The following is a 21,880-nucleotide window of genomic DNA, read 5'->3' as shown; positions in this document are numbered from 1 at the left end:
CATTCCATAGTTCATCAGGCACTCTATCTATCAGATCTAGGCCCTTAAATCTGTTTCTCACTTCCACTGTATAATCATAAGGGATTTGATTTAGGTCATACCTGAATGGTCTAGTGGTTTTCCCTACTTCAATTTAAGTCTGAATTTGGCAACAAGGAGTTCATGATCTGAGCCACAGTCAGCTCCCAGTCTTGTTTTTGCTGACTGTATAGAGCTTCTCCATCTTCGGCTGCAAAGAATATACTCATTCTGATTTTGGTGTTGACCATCTGGTGATGTCCATGTGTAGAATCTTCTCTTGTGTCATTGGAAGAGGGTGTTTGCTATGACCAGTGTGTTCTCTTGGCAAAACGCTGTTAGCCTTTGCCCTCCTTCACTCCGCATTCCAAGGCCAAATTTGCCTGTTACTCCAGGTATTTCTTGACTTCCTACTTTTGCATTCCAGTCCCCTATAATGAAAAGGACAATTTTTTGGGGTGTTAGTTCTAAAAGGTCTTGTAGGTCTTCATAGAACCGTTCAACTTGTTTCTTCAGCATTACTGGTTGGGGCATAGACTTGGATTACTGTGATATTGAATGGTTTGCCTTGGAAACAGAGATCATTCTATTGTTTTTGAGATTGCATCCAAGTCCTGCATTTGCGACTCTTGTTGACCATGATGGCTACTCCGTTTCTTCTAAGGGATTTCTGCCCGCAGTAGTAGATATAATGGTCATCTGAGTTAAATTCACCCATTCCAGTCCATTGTAGTTTGCTGATTTCTAGAATGTCGACGTTCACTCTTGCCATCTCCTGTTTGACCACTTGCAATTTGCCTTCATTCATGGACCTAACATTCCAGGTTCCTATGCAATATTGCTCTTTACAGCATCGGACCTTGCTTCTATCACCAGTCATATCCGCAGCTGGGTATTGTTTTTGCTTTTCCTCCATCCCTTCATTCTTTCTGGAATTATTTCTCCACTGATCTCCAGTAGCATATTGGGGACCTCCCAACCCGTGGAATTCCCCTTTCACTATCCTATCATTTTGCCTTTTCATACTATTTATGGGGTTCTCAAGGCAAGAATACTGAAGTGGCTTGCCATTCCCTTCTCTAATGGGCCACATTCTGTCAGATCTCTCCACCATGACCCTCCCGTTTTGGGTGGCCCCACACGGCATGGCTTAGTTTCATTGAGTTAGACAAGGCTCTGGTCCGTGTGATTAGATTGACTAGATTTCTGTGAGTATGGTTTCAGTGTCTGCCCTCTGATGCCGTCTTGCAACACCTACCGTCTTACTTAGTTTTCTCGTACCTTGGATGTGCGGTATCTCTTCACGGCTGCTCCAGCAAAGTGCAGCCGCTGCTCCTTACCTTGGTCGAGGGGTATCTCCTCACGGCTGCCCCTTCTGACCTTGAACGTGGAGTGAATAAGTTGTGGTGAATCCAGACAGTGGAATACTACTCAGAAATAAGATGAACTACTGATTCATACAACATATGGACTCAAAATTGGCACTACATTAAAGAAGCCACATAAAGGGCAACGAGATACTTGTATACATGGCCTTCCCTGACAGCCCAGTTGGTAAAGAATCAACCTGCAATGGAGGAGACTCCAGTTCGATTCCTGGGTCGGGAAGATCTGCTGGAAAAGAGATAGGCTACCCACTCCAGTGTTCTTGGGCTTCCCTTGTGGCTCATCTGGTAAAGAATCCACCTGCAATGCGCGTGACCTGGGTTCAATCCCTGGGTCGGGAAGATTGTTTGGAGGAGGGTTTGGCAACTCATTCCAATATTCTCGGCTGGAGAATCCCCGTGGACAGAGGAGCCTGGTGGGCTCCTGTCCATGGGGTTGCAAAGAGTCGGACACGACTGAGCTACTGGAAAGCACAGCACTAGCTGTGCACGGGAGCTTCAGTTGTTCTCTGGCACTTAGTGTGGTCGGCTTCTAGTTGGCGCGTAGTCATAACTTCAGGTTTAGTTTGTATCTCCATGCATACTAGCAATGCTGAGCATGTTTCATACGCCTGTTTTCCATCTGTACATCTTCTTTGGAAAGGAGTCTGTTCTTATCTTTTGTCAGGTTTTTGAGTTATTTTTTATTATTGGATTTTATATGTTCTTTATATATTCTGAATACAGTTCTTTTCTCAGATAGGTATTTTCCAAATATTTTCTCCCAGTCTGTGGCTTGTCTTTTCATTTTTAAACAATATTTTCCCAAAAAGCAAAAATAATTTAATTTTGGAGAGGTCTACTTTGTTAAATTTTTCTTCTGTGGCTCATGGTGGTTGTGATCCATCTGAGATAATTTGCCAAATCTAAGGTCCTTCTCCCTTGTTTTCTTCTAGAAGAGTTGTCTCTTTAGATTAATGGTTCATTTTGACTTATAATTTTTATATGTACCGTGAGGTAATAGTCACGGGTTTTTTTTCTTCTGTGTTTTGTGTTTGGAGGTCTTAATGTCCCTGTGTCCTGGCTCTCAACTCCCCTTTTCCCGACTTTGAGAGGCCTTCCTTCCTCTGTGATACAACAGTGTTTTCGCCTTACTTGGAACTTTCCCTGTGCTAACTTTGGCCCTGGCAGAAACAGAAATTCTAATACAAATGGTCTCAAGAGTTCTTCCAAGGAGTTCTGGTTCCCGTTAACAGAGTGGCGTGTAGGGGCTGGGCTGAGTGGAGGTCGGCTTGTTGCTGCTGCAGGTCACTGCTTCCAGACCCTGTTAGCAGAAGACAGGTCCACTGTCTACAGAACCACGGGTTCATCCCTCTGATTTCAGTCTGTCATCACAGGCTCTCCCTCGGTTTCATTCCTTCATGTTGGGATCTTTTCCGCTCCCAACAACACCAGAATATTTATCCACACCTTCAACAGCAAGCGTCCTAAGTAAAGTCCAAGTTATCTCTGCACTTTTTATCTGGACACTGAAGGTGTGTCTTCAGAGCATTGCTTTCATGACTTCTTGGATTATTCTTCCTCTATGCTAATAGTCATTATATAGTGAATATAGGTATCTTAAGTGCACAGCCCACTAAAGTTTAGTATGTGTAAAAAAAAAAAATTCACTACCAAGATCAAGATATGGAACTTTATCATAACCTCTGTAAGTCCCTGTGCCCCATTCCACCCAGAAACAGCTGCCCTCTGCAGTCTCTGTAGATGTGTTCTCTGTGTTCTTAGACTTCACGTAAATACAGTGTGCTTTGTTTGTTGTTAAGTCCCATCCATATGTTTCAGTAGTTTAATGCTGAATGGTATTCCACTGTATGAATGGAATGGAATGTATCCATTGTTCTATTGATGGACATGGATAGTTGGGAACTACTATAAATAAGGCTGCTAAGTCGTCTTGGGTGCATGTGCAGTCAGAGTTGCTAAGTCAGAGGGTAGGTGTTTATGTAAAAATTGTCCAACTATTTCCCAGAGGGATACACTTCTACCACTTGCTCCCTATCCTTGCCAAGAGTACCTGTTGAAGTATTTTTTTAATTGAGTATTTGTCTTTTTATTATTGACTTGTAGGATTTCTTTCGGTGTTCTGGGTGTAATTCTTTCGTTTGGTACATATATTGCAAATATTCTCTCCCATACTCTGAGTTCCCTTTTTTACCTCTTTTTTTCCCCCAGATTTTAAACTTTTTCTTTTGTATTGGGGTATGTAGGCAGTTAACACTGTTGTGGTTGTTTCAAGTAAACAGCAAAGGGACTCAGCCATACATATGCATGTATCCATTCTCCCCCAAACTCCCCCATTTTTACTTTTTAAATGTTATCTTTTGATGAGCAGTATTTTAATTTTGAGGAATTCTAATTTTACTTTATGGTTTGTGTTTTTTGTGTCCAAGAATTCTTTGCCAGCCTCATGGTCATGAAGTTTTCTCTTATGTTTTCTTCTGAAAGCTATTTTATAGTTTTAACTTTCATATTTGGGCCTGTTTTAGCTTAATTTTTGTTTTGGGTAGAATTTGAGATCTTGTTTATCTAGGTGCTCCATTGGCATTAAAAAAAGAGAAGGACGTTGCCTTTGCTTTGATTTGTGTTTGCTGAACATCAAGAGGCTGTATATGTGCAGGTCTCTTTCTGCATTCTGTTTTATTGATCTATTGGTTTATCGCTAAATAATACCATGATGTCACAGATTCTGTAACTACAGGAAGTCTTGACATCTGCATTGTAAGTCTGTTGACTCAGTTGTTCTTTTCAAGGGTATCTTTCCTAATGTAGGTTGGATCTGATTTTTATCTTCCTTCTGTGTGATTATATAATCACTTTAATATACAGTTAGTTTTCTGTTCATAATCCATTTCAGTATTTTCCCCCATTTCTCTTGACTTATATTTTTAATATGTGTAACAGTAAATGCTCCAAAGTGTCAAAACTACACAAAAAGATACTCAGAAGTGTCCTCTTGTTCCCCTGCCTCAGTCCTTCCCAACTACTGTAGGAAACTGTTTAATTCCATTGGTTTGTGCTTTATCCTTCCTGAGTTTCCTTTTGCGAAAAAAGAAGCATATAAACACATACGTGTGTCTATTTATATATGTGTGTATGTATATATAGATTTAATACTCGGCACCGTTTTTTTTTTTACACTCTTTGCAGTTTGCTTTCTTTACTTACCAAGTGCTAGAAATCACTTTACGTGTTTGGAGATTTTCTCATTCCTTTTTATAGCTCAGAGCAGCCAGTATTTAATAAGCTCGGTCTTGGCTGGCGGCTCAGAGCAAACATTAAACTTGAACTCTTGGTGCTGCATTTATTTCTGGGCTTTGCTGGGCCAGCTGCCTTGCTGCCGTTTGCAGGGGAGCACGCTAAACTCAGGACCGCCTGTGACCCTGGGTGGTGGGAGTAGAAAATGGTGCCCTGTTCCATGGCTCTTTTGGACTCATCAGACCTGAGAACTTTAACAAGTAGGGGGAAAAAAGAAAAGAGGGGAAAAAAGCTTTCAGAACTGTCCACATTGACACTGCCTTCATTTAGTGAGTCTTGTCCTTAGTTGCCCGTTCCCGGGGTCTCACGCTGAGCAGTGTGCCTTGCAGCTGGTAATGCGTGTCTGTCACGCTTTCACTCAGTCTTTCCCTCCAAAACAGGTTGCCCGGGAGAGCGGCCCACCCCACATGAAGAGCTTTGTGACCAGGGTGTCGGTTGGGGAGTTTGTGGGGGAAGGTGAAGGGAAGAGCAAGAAGATTTCAAAGAAAAATGCTGCTATAGCTGTTCTCGAGGAGCTGAAGAAGTTACCACCCCTGCCTACAGTGGAGCGGGTGAAGCCTAGAATCAAAAAGAAAACAAAATCCATAGTCAGGGTAAGAACGTGCCTGAAAGAAGAGGGCGTTTCCATTGCCTGAAGACAGCTGGGGGTTTGCAAGGCTGGTGAGAGAGGCGGGGCGCCGGCCTGCACACGCCTGCCTCGCGAGTCCTTCCGGGCCGCCTGGTGCGGCTCCCGGGGACTCTGGGTCGGGCAGCGCCGGGCTCGGCGGAGGCGCCAGGTGCGGACCCTGCGAGGAGCTGTGGTCATCTGCGGGGAGAGGACACCCAGCTGCTTGTCTCGTGCCCGCTGCACGGTTCTGAGTGTGCGGGAGACTCTGGGCGGAGGGGGCCGGGGCGGGCCAGGAGGCAGCCGTGTACACCTTCTGCTGGGTTTTTGAGTCATGCTCCTGAACCATTCAAAAATTACACTGTCCCTCACCCTCCCAGAAAAGGGACAGGTTCCATTTTGGGACATTTATGAATGCCAGGATCTCTTTTGTTCTGATTGTCCATATAGTTTCATGTTGTGTCAGAATACAAGTTTTTCTCACATTCAACTTAGCATTCTCTGCATAGGAACGTTAGCACACCGCGGCAGTTTCCTTTGTCTACTTGATATCTCCTCTGGTGGGTGTTACTGGTGAGCAGGTGAGGATTCCCTGGCATGGAAGGTGCCACCAGGAAGTCACTGTGGGAATTTTAGGTTCTTTCCACACGGCGTCAGCATTTCCGCATTTTATATATACATATATATATGTATATCTATACATATATAAATGATTTCTGGATTTTGAGTCATTGTTAAGAAACCTGGAAACCCATCCTGATGATGTAGGCTTTGGGGTAATTTTAGGAAGAGTTTGATAAATTTTTGTACCTCTTTATTATCATCCATTGACATTTATTGTTCAAAAGCACGTATTACAACGATGCTTGCCTGCTCATGATGAATGGTGATATTGGTTTGCTAAGAAGACCTAAAATCACCTCAGAGCAATCAAAATCATTGAGGCATCTTTCAATGAAAAAAAAAACTTTAAAAAAGATGTGATTGATTCTGAGCCATTAGATCAGCATAGACGTATTCAGCGGTCGTGTCCCGGTCTCTGAATCGGCAAGGTCCTCTCTGTGACTAACTCAGCACATGGTTTCCACCCTGACTGTTCCTCAGCTACAGAGCGGCCCCGAGTATGGCCAGGGGATGAACCCGATCAGCAGACTGGCCCAGATCCAGCAGGCGAAGAAGGAGAAGGAGCCGGAGTACCTGCTGCTCGCCGAGCGGGGCCTTCCGCGACGCAGGGAGTTTGTCATGCAGGTGGGCCAGCCGGGCTGTGGGCGTCCTCCCGTCTCGGCCAGAGGCGTTCCAGGGCCGGGCCCCTCCCTTAGGAGGCCGAGCCCAGTGCATCGCCCTGCCGCCAAATGTTACTAAGATCACGTTGCTTGCCATAACTTGATGCCCTAACACATGCTGCTGTCTCAACAGGAAGGCGCCTGTTTCTTCTTTGTTACCCCTCGGAGGTTTACGTTGTCTTATAAACTGTGTGAAGGATCTATTCCCGTTCCTCCTGACCCTTGCATAGGATCTGGGATCTGTGGACTGGGGTTGCGCTTCAGATTGTGCAGAGGAATTTCATAGTGTTTTCTGGTGAAAAACAGAAAACTCTGGGCAGCAGTTTAGAGCTCATAAAGCACCAGCAGTTAGCCTGGTGTCTCACTCCACCGTCAGAGGGCAGGAAGAGGGATGATACTGCAGCGTGTTGAGTCTCAGTGATTTGCCCAGAATCAGGTGGCTGGTGGATGCCAGGTTGGGATTCAACCTCAGAGCTCTCTTCAGAGGCCAGGGTTTCCTTAACGTTTGTGACACGGGGCTTTTGGTTTTGGTCTGTCGTCAAGACCAGCTTCCCAGGTGGCCCGGTGGTAAAGAATCCGCCTGCCAATGCAGGAGACGTAGGTTCAATCCTTGGGTCGGGAAGATTCTCTGGAGAAGGAAATGGCAACCCACTCCACTAGTCTCAGCTAGAGAATCCCATGGAGAGGACCCCTGGCAGGCTAGAGTCTGTGGGGTCACAGAGTCAGACATGACTGAGTGACTTAACACCCAGCAACAAGACCAGCCTGGAGGGGGTGGGGAGCTGTGGCGTGCCGGGTGTTTAACGGCAGCTCTTAGGGGAGGCAGTGTGCTGGGAGGAAGGGTGTGTATGCATACGTCACACGGCCGTTTGTGTGTCTGTGTGAATTGTGCTGGTAGGAAGCATAGCACACGATTTACCGGTGCTGTGCAATACCCTGTTGTACATTCCATACACCTGTGGCTTCGGTGTGATGGTCAGCGTAGCAGTGTCACAGAATGAGAAGTCTTTATTGGTCTCCGGTCCAGCAAGGAGGTTTGCTTATGTCATTGTTGAATGACTGGTATTAGCATGAGTCCTGATTGCTATTTTTGTTTACATTAACAACAAAGACATATCAGAACTTAACTCATATAAACAGTACGAACAGCTTCTTTGCTGTATCAGATAATTTTCCCAGGACTGGAAGTTTCAGTTTGTTGTGCTGGTTACGTAGTGGCTGCAGGCTTGATGACACTTGAAAGCTTAATCTGCGTTGTTAACCATCACTTGCCTATGGTGATAGTTACACAGCTCTGTAAATATACCAAAAATCATTGAATTGTGGAAGTAAAGGAAGTGAGTTGTATGGTATGTAGATTATAATGCGATAAAAAAAATTTTTTTTAGATAGTTAACAAAAAAGAATAGGTAAATCAGCAGAGTAACTTAATCCTTGAGAAGCAGAATTGCCGGAGTCTGTGGTGAGAGAGCTCCCTCTGAGCAGGAAAGAGTCGTGTTGCTGCATGTGGACAGCGAATGCACAGCAAGTACAGAGAGCCTCACAAGTGTGGATGATTTTAAACTGGAGTCCAGCTAGAAGTGATGCAGTTTAGGTATTCATTACCTCTGTTGGTTAAAGTAATTTAATTACAAGCTTACATAGTTAGTTTACTAATAACTACCTTTAACTACCAGCTCTCCAGCAAATTCCTCAGTATTTCATGATGCGCTTTCGTGGGCTGGTGCAGACCAGCTCCAGGGCAGCACTGTGAAGCCATCCAGGTTCTCATTGTTCTGGGTTCTCTTCCGTTCTTGGCGGGTCTTTATTCTGAAGGTTTGAGCACTGATCCGAGTCCTGCCTTCCGTATGCAGGTGAAGGTGGGGAACCACACGGCAGAAGGCTCAGGCACCAACAAGAAGGCAGCCAAACGCAACGCGGCCGAGAACATGCTGGAGATCCTCGGTTTCAAAGTCCCGCAGGCCCAGCCCTCCAAACCTGCTCTCAAGTCGGAGGAGAAGGTGCACTCAGGCTCTGTGTCCTCTCTAACTGCAGGATGAGCTGCTCACCTCATCCAGGGGAACTCTGGCTCCTCCAGGGCACGGCTGCCTCCTCCTGGCCGTGAAGCAGCCCTGCTGAGCAGGCTCTTAGCCGTTGCACCTTCACAGTGTGCTCAGGAGGTGCACGTCCATGGCTCTGGGCATGGTGCTGGGTTTAAGTCGTTACTGCGCCAGCATCTGTGTGGTGTGGGATGCTTTGCTGGAGGGCAGCTTGCTCCAAACCAGTGTATGATTCTGTCATTTGTGCTCTTAGAATGAGGCCTCCATAAAAGACTCATCAACCTTAGGCTTTTGTTAGTTGTAGAACAGGCTTTGGTTTTCCTGGGACACGGGGATAGCGTGATGTTAGATCCAGAGCCGAACCATAGTCTCAGTTTGCGGTTTCTTTTTCATTATGAATTGAACTTTAGATAGAAATGATCCCATGTTGAAAATTGCACTTCTGCCGAGGTTGGTAAGCAGGACCCGCAACGAAAGCCGTGGCTGACCTTGTTTCCAGATACTAGATGGTCCTTTTGGGATAAACTTGAAAATACCAGGACTGATTCAGTTCTGTCGGCCAGTGCTGTCAGCAGAGACAGATGGTTGGCATCAGCTGTGGCCACATAGTTAATAGCTGGGACCCCAGGCACTCACCAGAGAGTCTGTAGAGGTCCTGGACTTTGCTTTGAGGGCTTTCATTCCAGAATCTAGCAGGGCCTTGCAGGCACCTTTATCTTCCCAGAAAGGAGACTGCTGTGTTTGGCATAATTTTTACTGTATAATGTTTTCCCCTCTATTCGTTGCCTTTGATTTGTCAGCTTATCCTTTAGTTGGACATTTGCTTCAGGAAATAATCTTTATTTAATTGTTTAGCATCAACCTAAAAGCTTCATTGTTGGTCAGCTCGATTAGTCTGACGTATTCTGGCTCTTTCCCGTTAAGCGTCCCCCTCTCCTCTCGCGAGCGCGGAGCAGAGGCCCCTCTGTTAGATGCTGTTCACGGACAGGCTGACGTGGCTGCATGTGTGCCTGGGGAGGGGCGCTGCTGGGGGCACGTGGCACAGGCCCTCCTGCCTGTGCCCTCTTATTTAAAAGTTAATAAACCAAGAATTGTTGGTTGGAGTTTGTATAGTTTTGGACAGCAGGAACTAATCTTTGGATGGTTTCATTGATGCTCATGGCCTTTTTTTTTTTTTTAAAGACACCTGTAAAGAAACCAGGGGATGGAAGAAAAGTAACCTTTTTTGAACCTGGCTCTGGGGATGAAAATGGGACTAGTAAGTGTGATGTTAACACTGTCCTGATCTGATTGTGCGTCTGGCCTTTGCGTGGTTCCCGGTGGTAGCAGGTACCTGGTGAGCGGGCTACAGAGTTCCGTGTTTGGCTTCACGGTTGTCCCTGTGCTGTGCTGAGGGAGGGTCAGGGTGGGGCTGTGTAACATTTTCCCAGGCAGTTGATTTGTCCGTGTCCCTCCCCAGGCAATAAAGAAGATGAGTTTAGGATGCCTTATCTTAGTCATCAGCAGCTGCCTGCTGGAATCCTTCCCATGGTGCCCGAGGTTGCCCAGGCAGTAGGAGTCAGTCACGGACATCACACCAAAGATTTCGCCAGGGTAGCTCCGAATCCTGCCAAGGCCACGGTAACTGCCATGATAGCCCGAGAATTGTTGTATGGGGGCACCTCGCCTACAGCCGAGACCATTTTAAAGAGTAACATCTCTTCAGGCCACGTACCCCACGGACCTCTGACGAGACCCTCTGAGCAGCTGGACTATCTCTCCACAGTCCAGGGATTCCAGGTAACTGTTCGGACCGAGCTGTGCGGTCTGTACCTCAGTGCCGTCCTCTCTGGTTTCTCTGAGAATCAAGTACCTTTTTTCTTAAAGCAAGCTCTTTGTCTAGGTGGATGGTTGGGGGCTGCCTGGTGAAGGGTAATTCTGAGGAACGGAGGAGGCATGGGAAATGTTAGAACCCTGGACAGTAAGAGAATATCCTCAACCTTTGGTGAATTTTAAAATTCCAGGGCAGCCATAGTAATGAAGCCGCTAACCCAGTGGTCGTTACAGATGTAGACTTCAGTGAGAACAGATGTGTTGTGCTGGCCCTTTCTAGGGCTAGGAAAGGACACGGGTTCTTCCAGACCAGGGGTTTTTGAGTAGATTTCTAGGTTCTTCGGAGATCCTGGAAGCTGAGGCTCTGATATCATGCCTGCCCCTTCACAGCAGGCCCCACGGATGGCCTTTCGTGCCTGCAGGGCAGGAGCTGGTGTAGATACGCCAGGCTGAGACAGGGACACAGACCCAGAGCCATAGCCCTGCGCCCCCTCGACCTTGCCTCCTCTCCCCGTCCCTTGCCTCAGCTCTCTTTTCTCTTGTAGGTTGAATACAAAGACTTCCCCAAAAACAACAAGAACGAATTTGTATCTCTTATCAACTGTTCCTCTCAGCCGCCCCTGATCAGCCACGGTATCGGGAAGGACGTGGAGTCCTGCCACGACATGGTGCGTCCCCCACGCGGGCCCGGCCCCAGCTTGCCACTGGCCTCAGAGACAGGGAGAGGGGTTCTCTGCAAACTGTGGGGACAGTTGGCTGTTCTGTAGATTTCATATTTCTGAAGACTGCTCCTAGATGACTGGTGTGATGTCTCATTCTGTTTGTCAGAACTCAGGGGCTTTGGCCAACCCTCTCCTGCCTTTCCTTGCTGACCTGAGGGGCACCCAGATCTTGAAAGGCTCCAGATACTGAATTTATTTCACCTCTGACCAGAACAAGGAATTGCAGCCCCATGTTCTAGCAGCTTAGAAAGCCTCTCATTTTAATGTTCTGTTCAGATGAAATTGTTACTGTTAAGAAATACTAAAACCAAGAAAAGGAATTGATTAAATTAATAGACATAAACTATGGTATATTCATCTGATGGAATATAATGCATTCATTATATGTCACTGAGGGGAATGTATTCTAATGCTAACACAGAAACATAGGTTTTACATTAAAGTGGGGATATAAAATTTGTACTCTGACCACAGGATGAAAATATTGTAATGTGATACATAATAAAATTAACATGGAGGATGTGATTCAGTGAAGTAACCATGGATAACTTTTTAAATTTATATTTTTAATTAAAAATGCAAGCGTGAGAGGGTTATTTAGTGGGCCTGTATCTTTTGTTGGGCAGTAGAAGTCCTCGAGTCGCTGTTCAGTGTCGTGTACTAGAGTCCTGAGCGGTGGCCGTGGTTTGACATTCACTTCTCATTCTCACTAGGCTGCACTGAACATTTTAAAGTTGCTGTCTGAGTTGGACCAACAGAATACGGAGATGCCAAGAACAGGAAATGGACCAATGTCTGTGTGAGTGAGCTGATTTACATGGAAAGGCAGTTCTCTTCCTCATTTGCATTAAATTCAAATTGTCTGCTCAACTTAGTAGTGAAATACTTGTTGACTTAGTCACTTTCTGTCCCTTTCCTCTGAAAGGTTTCCAAGTTTTGGGCAGAGAGTGCTACCTTAAAAAAAAAAAAATCTTTGAATAGGTAATACATTCACATGGTGCAAGTCAAAATCATTTAAAAAGGTGCCCACAGTGATGGGTTGATGGGTCTTGCCCTGATGCGGTTCCCAGCTGTGCCGCTCTCTGCCCCACCCGGAGATTGCATCAGCGTAGGTTTCTTGTGTACCTTTCCTGTATGTTTGTTTTTAATGCAAATACGTTTCTTTCCTTATTTTCCTCCTTTCCCTCCTGGAGATAACATGCCATCTACCCATTCTCTTCTTTGCTGTTTTCACTTGATTCTGTGTTAGTTGCTCAGTCATATCCGATTCTTGGTGACCCCATGGATTATATAGCCCACCAGGCTCCTCCATCCATGGAATTCTCCTGGTCAGAATACTGGAGTAGGTAGCCTATCCCTTCTCCAGGGGACCTTCCCAACCCAGCAATCAAACCAGGGTCTCTTGCATTGCAGGCAGATTCTTTACCAAAAGTTTATCAGGGAACCCCAAGAACACAGGAGTGGGTAGCCTGTGCCTTCTCCAGGGGATCTCCCCGACCCAGGAATTGAACCCAGGTCTCTGGCATTGCAGGCAGATTCTTTACCAGCTGAGCTAGCAGGGAGGTGCCCTCCAGCCCCCAGTGTGTATCAGTTATAAACTGGGGCCTGAATAGCAGGCTTCTTGATGTCTCCTAGTTCCATTTTTAACATGGCTTAATTCTCTTAAATTTTAAAACTTAGATCATTTTCATGTTTTTCTTCCTTAAAGGTGTGGGAGGTGCTGAACTTTATCTGGCCATGAATCATTGAAAAATCCCAACATATATACTGAAAATGCTGAAACTGCTTGGAACATTTGGAATTTCTGATACCTCCAGTGGGCCGAGAGACACGATGGGTAAAGGCCTGGAGATGGCAGTGGTGAAGACGGCGGGGCCCGAGGAGGCAGCGGTGTGGCTGCTGGCGCATGGCAGTGCCTGCTGGGGGCCGGGCGGTCTGCAGCCGCCCCGGCTCCCTTGGGAAACCGCAGGCCTGTGCCCCAGGCACCCTAGTGTTGGTTTTGGTGGGGTTTTTTTGTTTGTTTGTTTTGGGTGTTTTTTTTTCTTGCTGTGCGGAAGAAGAAACAGAAAGCACCGCCCCTTCTCAGACTGGCTCACTCAGAACACTTTGGGACAAACCCTGGACACCCGCGCTGGAGAGAGAGGGCTGAAAGCCCCAGAGAAAATCACATATGCTTCCTGCTGGGCTGCAGCTGACCTTCTCGGCACGCTCTGGCCCACGCCTCCCGCGGTACCCACACTGTCACCACTGCTCTCTTCCAGGAGAGATACATATTCTTAGTTTCATTATTTTCTTTTGATTGAAATGACACTATGTAAATTTTCATTTGAGAGTTTCTCAATTGTATCTAGTTACATAGCACAGTTTAGAAGCTTGTCTGAGACTGACTGTATCAGTAATCTAACCGGCAAAGATCATATCCATGTGTATGTGGTTATACATTTTTATTTCATTGGACTTAACCCAGGACCCTTTCAGTGATGCAAATTGTGTGCCCTCTGGTTTAGCTGAAACAGTCCTGGCTTTGATGAAACCTTGATGAAGTCTCCCACAGTGGTATAAATTGGACAACTTAGGAATTTTAAACTTTAACTGATCATTTGGTTCCTTTTCTATTTTATTTTTTTGTTAATGCACCAGGACTTAAATGAACTTTGATCTTTGTTTTAAAGAAAGTTGTGTGTATATAATACAACTCTTGAGGACACACAGCTCTCACTACACTACAGGATATGGTCTCCGTGTAGCACATATACAACTGCAGATTGATCTTCCATGAGTGCTTTATACTGTTGAGTACATCTCCATGAGGGCTGGAAAGAATGGCCCATGTTTCTCTCTCCAACTGTTGCTTCTGAAGTCGTGTTGCTGTGCACAGAGATGTGTGCGGCGAGGTCCCGCATAACAGCCCACATGACAAGCACGGTAGCCTTGCGAGTTAAGTACTGCTTGGATTCGTTGTTTACGCTGGAATTTTTTCTCCCCATGGAATGTAAGTAAAACTTAGTGTTTGTCACCAATAAATGGTAATACTAAATTTTTTTTTTTTTTGTTAATTTATTCTCAAATGCCACTACTGCTAGGTTGGTCCTTCCCAACCCGCCCCCAACCCCTTTTTTATTTTTAAGAGAAAAACTTTGTAATGCTTGTGATTTCATTTGGGCAAAATTCTGAAGATCTGAAATAACTTTATATCAAACCATTGATCAATAAACAGCTACTAATGAACGTGTCGTCCTGTCGAGCAGTAACTGAAGAAGTAAGGGAAGATGTGAGATGACATGAAGTATGGTGCTGGGGGCAGAGCTGCCAGCGAGGGGCGTGTGGAGCTTGTTGCTAGTGGGCTGTTGGGTTGAGGCCCCGTGGACAGCTAGGAAGAGCATCTATCTGTCTATATGAACACACACCTGCCAAGCCATGTATCTGTTAAAAGCCATGCGTTCGTACTGATGCCTTCGGCACCTCGGCATTCTTCAGCCTTCCGTGCTGCGTGTGTTTTTTTTCATTTGGCTGCTTTGGGTCGTGCAGGATCTTTCACTGTGTCGTTTGGACTCTAGTGAGAGCTGTTGTGGGCTTAGTTGCTCCCAAGCCTGTGGGGTCTTAGTTCCCCAATCAGGGATTGAACCTGTGTCCCCTACATGGCAAGTTGGAGTCTTAACCACTGGACCACCAGGTAAGTCCCTTGGCTGATTTTTCAACTGTGTATTGCCTCCAGCTGCCAAAGTCTTATGCAGGAAATGGCCTAAGATTTTTTCTGTGCATGTCCCCCGGCCCAGGTCCTGTATGCCGAGCATATGCTCACTGGGTGGACTCAGAACACGTACGTGAAAACGCTTCTCTGGATTGTAATCGTAATTTTGTCAACCGGCTCCTTGGATTCATGGACAAGGATAGTGTAAACCAGGCTGAATCCAGCTAAGAAACCTGGGAATGCTCACTTTCCACAGCCCAGGGACCGTGACTTCCGGAATGGTGGATGGCTAAGGGGGGGTTAGGTCTAGACTGTGTTGGCAGCCAGTTGAGCGTGCCCGAGATCCCCAACGCCAGAGTGGGCCTAGATCCGGCCTGTTTCTCTCTGCAGTGGTTTGTCATCACTCCCCTCAGCCAGGCAGCATCTTCCCGAGGTCCTGGTTGAGGGACAGCCCGGGAGATGGTGGATCTGTGTGGCCGAGTCTTCTGTGCTGTGAAGAGCGCCTGTAACTAGATGACCTCATGAAGGGCCCAGATGTTTTAACGGGTGGATGCTGACCCAGAAGCAGCTCCCCAGTGTGCAGGGCTGGTACTGCTTAGTCAGCACCTTCCACTGTTCCTGCAGCCCAGGCGCTGATGCTGTTTCGTGGAGTCCCCCTTTGGGGGCCGAGGCATCGGCCGATTCCCTACTGGACTCCCAGAGCCTTCCTGCCACCTCCCAGGCGCTCCCTCATTCTGTCCTGTCACGTGCCCACGGCTCTCAGGGACGCAGACCCTCGTCTACTTCTGAGCCTCTCCCAAGAAACGGCCATGAAAGCAATAGTTCCTGTCCGTCTCAGCTCGGTGGGAGGGGATGGGTGACTTCTGGAAGAGGCCCCGAGGCCTGCAGCTATGTCGGCCACAGCCGCAGTGTCTGCCGCCCTTTATGCAAAACTGAAGCTGATCGTTCCGTGTTCACAGCTTTTGCCATGCCCACTTGTCTCCGATTCACTTCTACTTTACTTCATCCAGTCCTTGTTCAGCTGCCTGAGCGTGAGCAGCTGCTCCCCGGGGAGACTGTTTCGAGGCTGCTGGGTGCCATTCTCAGAGGTTCTGTCGCAGTAGGAGGCCTGGGTTTGAGGAGTGTTTCTAATAATGTCCCAGGTAATGTACAGGTACTTCTGGAACTAGTGTCCTGAGCAGCAAGACCATGATGACCTTGCTAGTGATTTTTATCCTGATACAAAACACGACTCTAAACGATAGATGATTCTTGGATGGCATCCCCAAATGCCGTGAATTATGGCGAGACGTGGTACCTTTGACTAAAAGGACAGATGGCTTTGGCTTCACTGTTGTGGGCTCTGCAGGCCACTGCCCAGGCCCGTCTGTCCCTGGGATTGGAGGCAGTGTTCTCAGCTGCCTGTTGGGATGGGGGCTTGGAAGGCTCAGCCGGCAGCAGTTGGCTTCGTTTGTCCCCCCCCCCAGCCCTCACCCCCGGCTTCTTGTTGGGAAGGTTTCTCTGCAGGGACCTCTTCCAGCCTGAGACCTAGAGTCCTGACAGTGGGGCTGGCCTCAGCTCAGCCACGGCTCAGAGTGGGACTGTCGGCCTTCCAAGGACACCCTCCTCTGCTTTGAGTGGCGGGACCTGGTGGGAGCTAGGTTCCTCCCCGCTAGGATCCTTAGGGGACATCTCCTGAGAAACCCAGTTTCCTGGAGCAGCATTTCCCTCTCTCGACTCTGAAGGGTTGACTCTCAACTGCTTCCCCACCTCTCCAGTCCTCCCCTTCGCGTCAGGTCTGGGCAGCTTTTCCCTGACCTGTCTAGTGGCTGCTCTGCTCTTCCATGCTATCACATTTTGCTCTCACATCATCCACTTTGAGGGAGAAAGTGGACTTTTCTAACTTTTAAATAAGTCTCATATCACAGAGCAACCCCAGAGAAGGGTGGCTGGATGAGGGCGGCAGCCTGCCCAGGGGCAGCGTGTTCGTCTGTTACCTCATTCTTAGCTCAGAGAGGATCCACAGGAAACTGCCTCGTACATTCCTTTCACTGGATTCCAGTACTCCTACCAAGAATGCGCCAGGGTGGACCCAAAGCTGAATCTTGCCTTGTCGCACATGGAGGTCATGTTTCTCAACCAAGGAGCAGAGAGCAAGGAATAATCAACAACTGGGCTGCAGCACCAACACTCAGGTTTCTGAAATGGAGTAAAAGATCACAATCCAAGAGTGGGGAGACCGCCAACAACATTCCCAGTGTTTGCCTTGCAGTCACACCCGTGTTAACATTCCATGTGTGCTAAGAGGCTTCAGTCGTGTTACTCTTTGTGACCCCATGGATGTAGCCCGCCAGTCTCCTCTGTCCATGGGATTCTGCAGAAAAGAATCCTGGGGTGGGTTGTCATCCCCGCCAGGGCATCTTCCCAACCCAGGTCTCCCACGCTGCAGGCAGATTCTTTACCAGCTGAGCTAGACGCCCTATTTATTATCAGACTTTTACAGCTAATATTATGTATATATATAATATGTGTTATGCAGCTAATATTATGACTGAATGCCAGATTCATTGTGCCCCACAAATAACGAAGTAATGCCCAGTGTGGGTAGCGATATGTGACAGAAATTGGCACAACCTTTCCCACGGGATAACTGGCCCGATAATTCCACCTTCAGGAAAAAGAGAGGAAGATTGGCCTAAAAGGTTGCCTACTTCAAGATTTATAAAAATTCTACATACCTAACAATGACTGTATAACTTGGTATTGATATATCCACGATGAAACTATATAACCACTGAAAATTACATTTGCCAAGTAAATGTTTTAAATGGTAAAAGGTTTTTCTAAAAAGCACATAAAATTTTCTTTACAGAATGATCTAAACTTTGCTTAGAAAGAGAATAAAAATGCTTGAAGGTAAGAATGTGAATGATTTTTAATTGTTAAAATATTTTCCTGTATTTGCTACAAGGAAAACATTTATAAGAGAGAAAGATACAGTCAAGCAGCAGGGAGAATCAGTGGGTCCAGCAAGAGACTGACGAAGAACTCTGCAGCGGCAATGGCCCCTGTGTCTAGAACCGTCCTGAGAGAGGGCCCTGCCTAGGCCCCAAAGTATGAACCCAGCCCTTCATACAGAGAGCTGGCCCCACCAAGGAACGGCCACTAAGACATCTCGAAAACACACCACAGCAACTCCCCTCCCGTCTTTTAACTCTATAAGATAGATATAAAAACTGTCTTGGACGCAGTAGGAAATCTCAATTTTAAACATTAAAAAAAAAAATTTAAAATATTCATGAATTATGCTGGAGTAAAAGAATGCAAGTAACCAGCCTTCCTGTTCAGAAACTATTTTAAGAGGTGCAGTTACAAAGTGAAATGGTTTCTCATTCGTTTTAACCGAAGAGGAGCTCCGCCAAGCGCCAAAGCAGCACCAACTCTGCCATTCCAGACGTTTCACCTGTATTAGGTCATGTTCATAGTTTAAAAAAGATCTCAGTGCTATCTCAATATTCATCTGCCAGTGACGACTTAAGCCAGAGTAAATATGATTTAATGCTTCCATTACTATTCAAATCAAAAATAATCATTAGGTTGGTAGGTACAAGTACACTAGGTTAAACTGGAAACCTCTCAAGCAACAGAACAAAACCAACGTGAAGAAAATAAAGCATTCAAGTCAGGTGGGAAAAAAACCCACATAATCTGTACGGAATCATATTCTGGTCTCACTGCACTAAACAGACAGTCCCCACATCCTTTGTAAAAACTGCCTCCTCACGTCGATAGTCTGATTCTTTATTCTCTAAAGACAGAGGCCACGGAACCCTGGAATCGGTCCAGGGAAGAGCCGGGCTGGCAGCCTTTGCCAAGATGGATGCCAGGGTTCAAAAAGTTCCAAGGAGCCTCTGATCTGCAGAGAAGCCACTGGAACAGCAGCCAACAGCCGCAGCACCTAGCGCAGCCCCAACAGCCTGTGAAGCCAGGCCGGGCATGTCTTCCCAACTCAGAGGAAACCATTTCCTACAGTTCACGTTGCCACCCAGGAACTGGGCTAACAGAGTTCTCACACACAAGCCGCAAACCTGCAGTGATGGTTCCCTTTCCCTTATTAAAAAAAGACTAGGTAATCTGAATTTGAATTGTTTAGAAATTAGGATTTTATGGAGTCCAGGAGAGGGAAAACTTAAAGAAAATTCATTATAAAAATATCAGCACCAAAAACCTGTCCTTAAGATGTTCTTAGATACATATTTTAGGGCTTTTTATTGCTCATTACAGATTTAAAAGTATGAAATGTGCATTTCTTGGCAAGTTACACAAGTGATTTCTTTGCTTATTCACATTTCCAGTAAAAGCTTAAGGAAACGGACAAAAACACAGGACAGGGGAAATACAAATGGCAACAGCCTCGAAACAAAAGGACTTAGTAACAGAGGAAACGTCTCCACAGTCAATGTCCGTCAAAACAGTGCAAATGCTCGGATCAACGTCATACGCTAAGCTAGTAGTAATACTTGTCTTTGTAGCTGCAAACTGAAAGTCACTCATATGATCACACAAACTAATTTGCTCAAGGTTCAGCTTAAAACAACATTTAATAGACAAGTTCAAAAAGAACACGTTTTGTTTTAATGCAGCTGTGCTCAGATGTCTACATGATGTCCTCAGAAACCATTCTGGACTAAGCCAATTCAAAAAAGGCAGTTCAAAGCAGCGTCACACTAGCCGCCTGAAGGTATCCCTGGAGATACTGGAGCGCTTCCGCGTTGAGGCTGGTGCTTACCATGGAGGGCACCTACAGATGGGAAACAGATGACAGATCTGAAATGTGGACCCACAGGAATCACTGTTTTACTGTTCAGTGTGATAGTGATGTTATGGTTGCTTAAACCAAGTCCGTTGGTTACTGATGCCTAACGAAGTACTCATGGTGAAATACATGATGCCTAAGGCTTGCTCTCAAATTACTTAGTGAAGGTCTGTAATAAATGAGTATTTATTACAGTTTCTAAGTTATGTTCTAAATTTTCCACAGTAAAACAATCAAAAATATAGATTTTCTGACAAAATTGCTAAGACTGTTTCTGGCTAATGCAATATAAAGCCATTATTAGATTTACTCTTTGGTCTGTCATTTCTGAATAGGTTGCACTTAAAAACATTAATACCTCCATTTTAAAAATGGAAGGGTTATTTCATTCTGGGAAATAAATACATTTCTAGTCAAGGGATTTATCCTCCACTTCGTCTTTACTCCAAAGTCATTTGCACATCATCATAAAGGAAACACAGAGCCTATCACTTAGAGACCTGACTGCAAGTGCCTGCGGCTGACTGTGCTGGAAGGAAGACAGGTGCCTGAGTGGCTGCCCTCAGCGCCACCCCTCGGGGGCCTGTGAACTGAGCAGAGCGATTCAGAGAAGGTTAGAGTTCTCCAAGGTGACAAAGACACGTACCCTTCCTGGACAGGCAGTGGACAGCTTGTGCAGCGACTGTGCCAGGTGGATTTTGGGGTTGTTCACCATCTGACCGACAGGGTCATGCTCCTTTTTCCCAGCAAATGCCAACTGTGAGAAGGCAGTCTGGTATCCTGGGGTATCTTCTATATCAATAAAATGTTCTTCATCAGGGATGGTATCATCCTCGGGTAACTCGAATAGGCCAATCAGAGACTGTAATAAAGGAGTCCTGGATTGGAAGATGATAAGATTTAAGTAATCTCTTGGAAGATTTAAGTTATTAATAAAGGAGCAATGTCTTCAGAGACAAAACTATAGACTCGTGGTCTCAGGAGGAGGAAGGGATCCTTGCGATTAAGATGGACACCAGGGATTTTGTCTAACTGGAAAGCGTTCAGTTCTTTGGGCCACAGCATGCTGATGTGCTTTGCCCAGAACTCTCAGTGCTGGCTGTGTGACCCAGGCTAGTTAGAAGGCCACGTGTGTGAAGTCAAATTGAGATTCAATGGTTTTAAGTTAGAAGAAATAAGCTTCAAGTTGTCAGATCATTTGATGGAAGAGGCTGCCTGACTGAAACCGTAAGGGTGAGGCAAGAGGTCAAGAAAAAGTAGGTCGTCATGGAGCCAGACATCAAGCACGCATGTAAGATCTTCTGCCTCATCAGTTTCTCCTTTTAAAGACTTAAGCCAATTTAATGGAGTGAGTGTGTGAAAGCCTTAGAGGTCACCTGGACCAGGGACTCTCAGCAGTCTCTCTAAGGAGTCCATGAAATCCCCCCCAAACTTCCCTGGTGGTCCAGTGGTTAAAACTCTGTGCTTCCACCGCAGGGGGCACAATTTTGATCGCTGGTTGGGGGAACTAGGATCTTACATGCTGCTAAGCATGGCCAAAAGAAATAAAAATAATCAGGAAACAAAAGCTTTCTAGGCCCAGAAAAATCCACAAGTCATGTCTTGGATTTGATGGTAGCTACAGAGGCAGCTGAGGTCAAAACCCAATTCTCTTGGCCCCCAAGAGAATAAGCTTGGTTAATTTTGTCATCATAGGGGAAGGAAACTGTAATTTTCCCAAACTTCAGAATGGAGTACTTACCACAGTTTGGTGTACTCTGTGTCCATCATTGGGGGACATTCTGTTAGTAATTTGGTTATCCCAACAGCACAAATCTTTTTCTCTACATTTCCAGATACTTTCTGAATTTCAGGAATAATGATTTTTTCCAAAACCATTCCAAACATTCTGTTATTCAAAGCAAAATAAATTCACTCAATATTTAATTACAGTAGTCTAACTTATTTACACTCAGTGACTCCTTAGGAATATAATAAAATATAAAAAAAGGCTGCTAATTTTGGTCAACAGAAAGGAAGAGACCTAAAAAAATCAAACTGCTACTCTGACCAACTGCCACCATCCTTTGTGAACACTGCACCGTAAGCTCAAGGGGATTCTCTAGGGCCATCTTTTGGTCTTGCATGTTTTTTTAATTACTCAAGAGATCTTTAAAAAACTAACAGAGCACAGATAAGAAAAGAGAATCACGATCACCTCACCATCCAGCAAAAACCAGTTTTAACATTTTTGGATT

At 45.8% G+C, this 21,880-nt stretch overlaps 2 protein-coding genes across 4 annotated transcripts in view; one reads left to right on the top strand and one right to left on the bottom strand.

Annotated features, from left to right (window-relative positions):
- Nucleotides 1-14,363, top strand: part of STAU1 (staufen double-stranded RNA binding protein 1) — a 61,778-nt gene extending 47,415 nt beyond the window's left edge. For 2 of the 3 annotated variants that reach the window (XM_068987740.1, XM_068987739.1), the window contains 8 exons: nt 5,060-5,290; nt 6,406-6,549; nt 8,438-8,584; nt 9,806-9,881; nt 10,083-10,402; nt 10,981-11,103; nt 11,871-11,956; nt 12,866-14,363. In XM_068987740.1, the coding sequence (XP_068843841.1) occupies nt 5,060-5,290; nt 6,406-6,549; nt 8,438-8,584; nt 9,806-9,881; nt 10,083-10,402; nt 10,981-11,103; nt 11,871-11,956; nt 12,866-12,881 (1,143 nt within the window). In that variant the 3' untranslated portion in view covers nt 12,882-14,363. The remainder of the gene's footprint in view (nt 1-5,059; nt 5,291-6,405; nt 6,550-8,437; nt 8,585-9,805; nt 9,882-10,082; nt 10,403-10,980; nt 11,104-11,870; nt 11,957-12,865) is intronic. The other variant, XM_068987741.1, reaches the window with a different exon arrangement.
- A 4,640-nt stretch (nt 14,364-19,003) lies between these two features.
- Nucleotides 19,004-21,880, bottom strand: part of CSE1L (chromosome segregation 1 like) — a 36,246-nt gene continuing 33,369 nt past the window's right edge. Inside the window, exons 23-25 of the mRNA XM_068986711.1 lie at nt 21,385-21,531; nt 20,290-20,521; nt 19,004-19,628 (exon numbers count right to left, since the gene is read on the bottom strand). Of these exons, the coding sequence (XP_068842812.1) occupies nt 19,539-19,628; nt 20,290-20,521; nt 21,385-21,531 (469 nt within the window). The 3' untranslated portion in view covers nt 19,004-19,538. The remainder of the gene's footprint in view (nt 19,629-20,289; nt 20,522-21,384; nt 21,532-21,880) is intronic.

This window comes from Capricornis sumatraensis, chromosome 15 (genome assembly GCF_032405125.1).
Source record: "Capricornis sumatraensis isolate serow.1 chromosome 15, serow.2, whole genome shotgun sequence".
Taxonomy (NCBI): domain Eukaryota; kingdom Metazoa; phylum Chordata; class Mammalia; order Artiodactyla; family Bovidae; genus Capricornis; species Capricornis sumatraensis.
The sequence above is the reverse complement of the archived record's forward strand: the minus strand, read 5'-3'. Positions and strand labels throughout refer to the sequence as shown.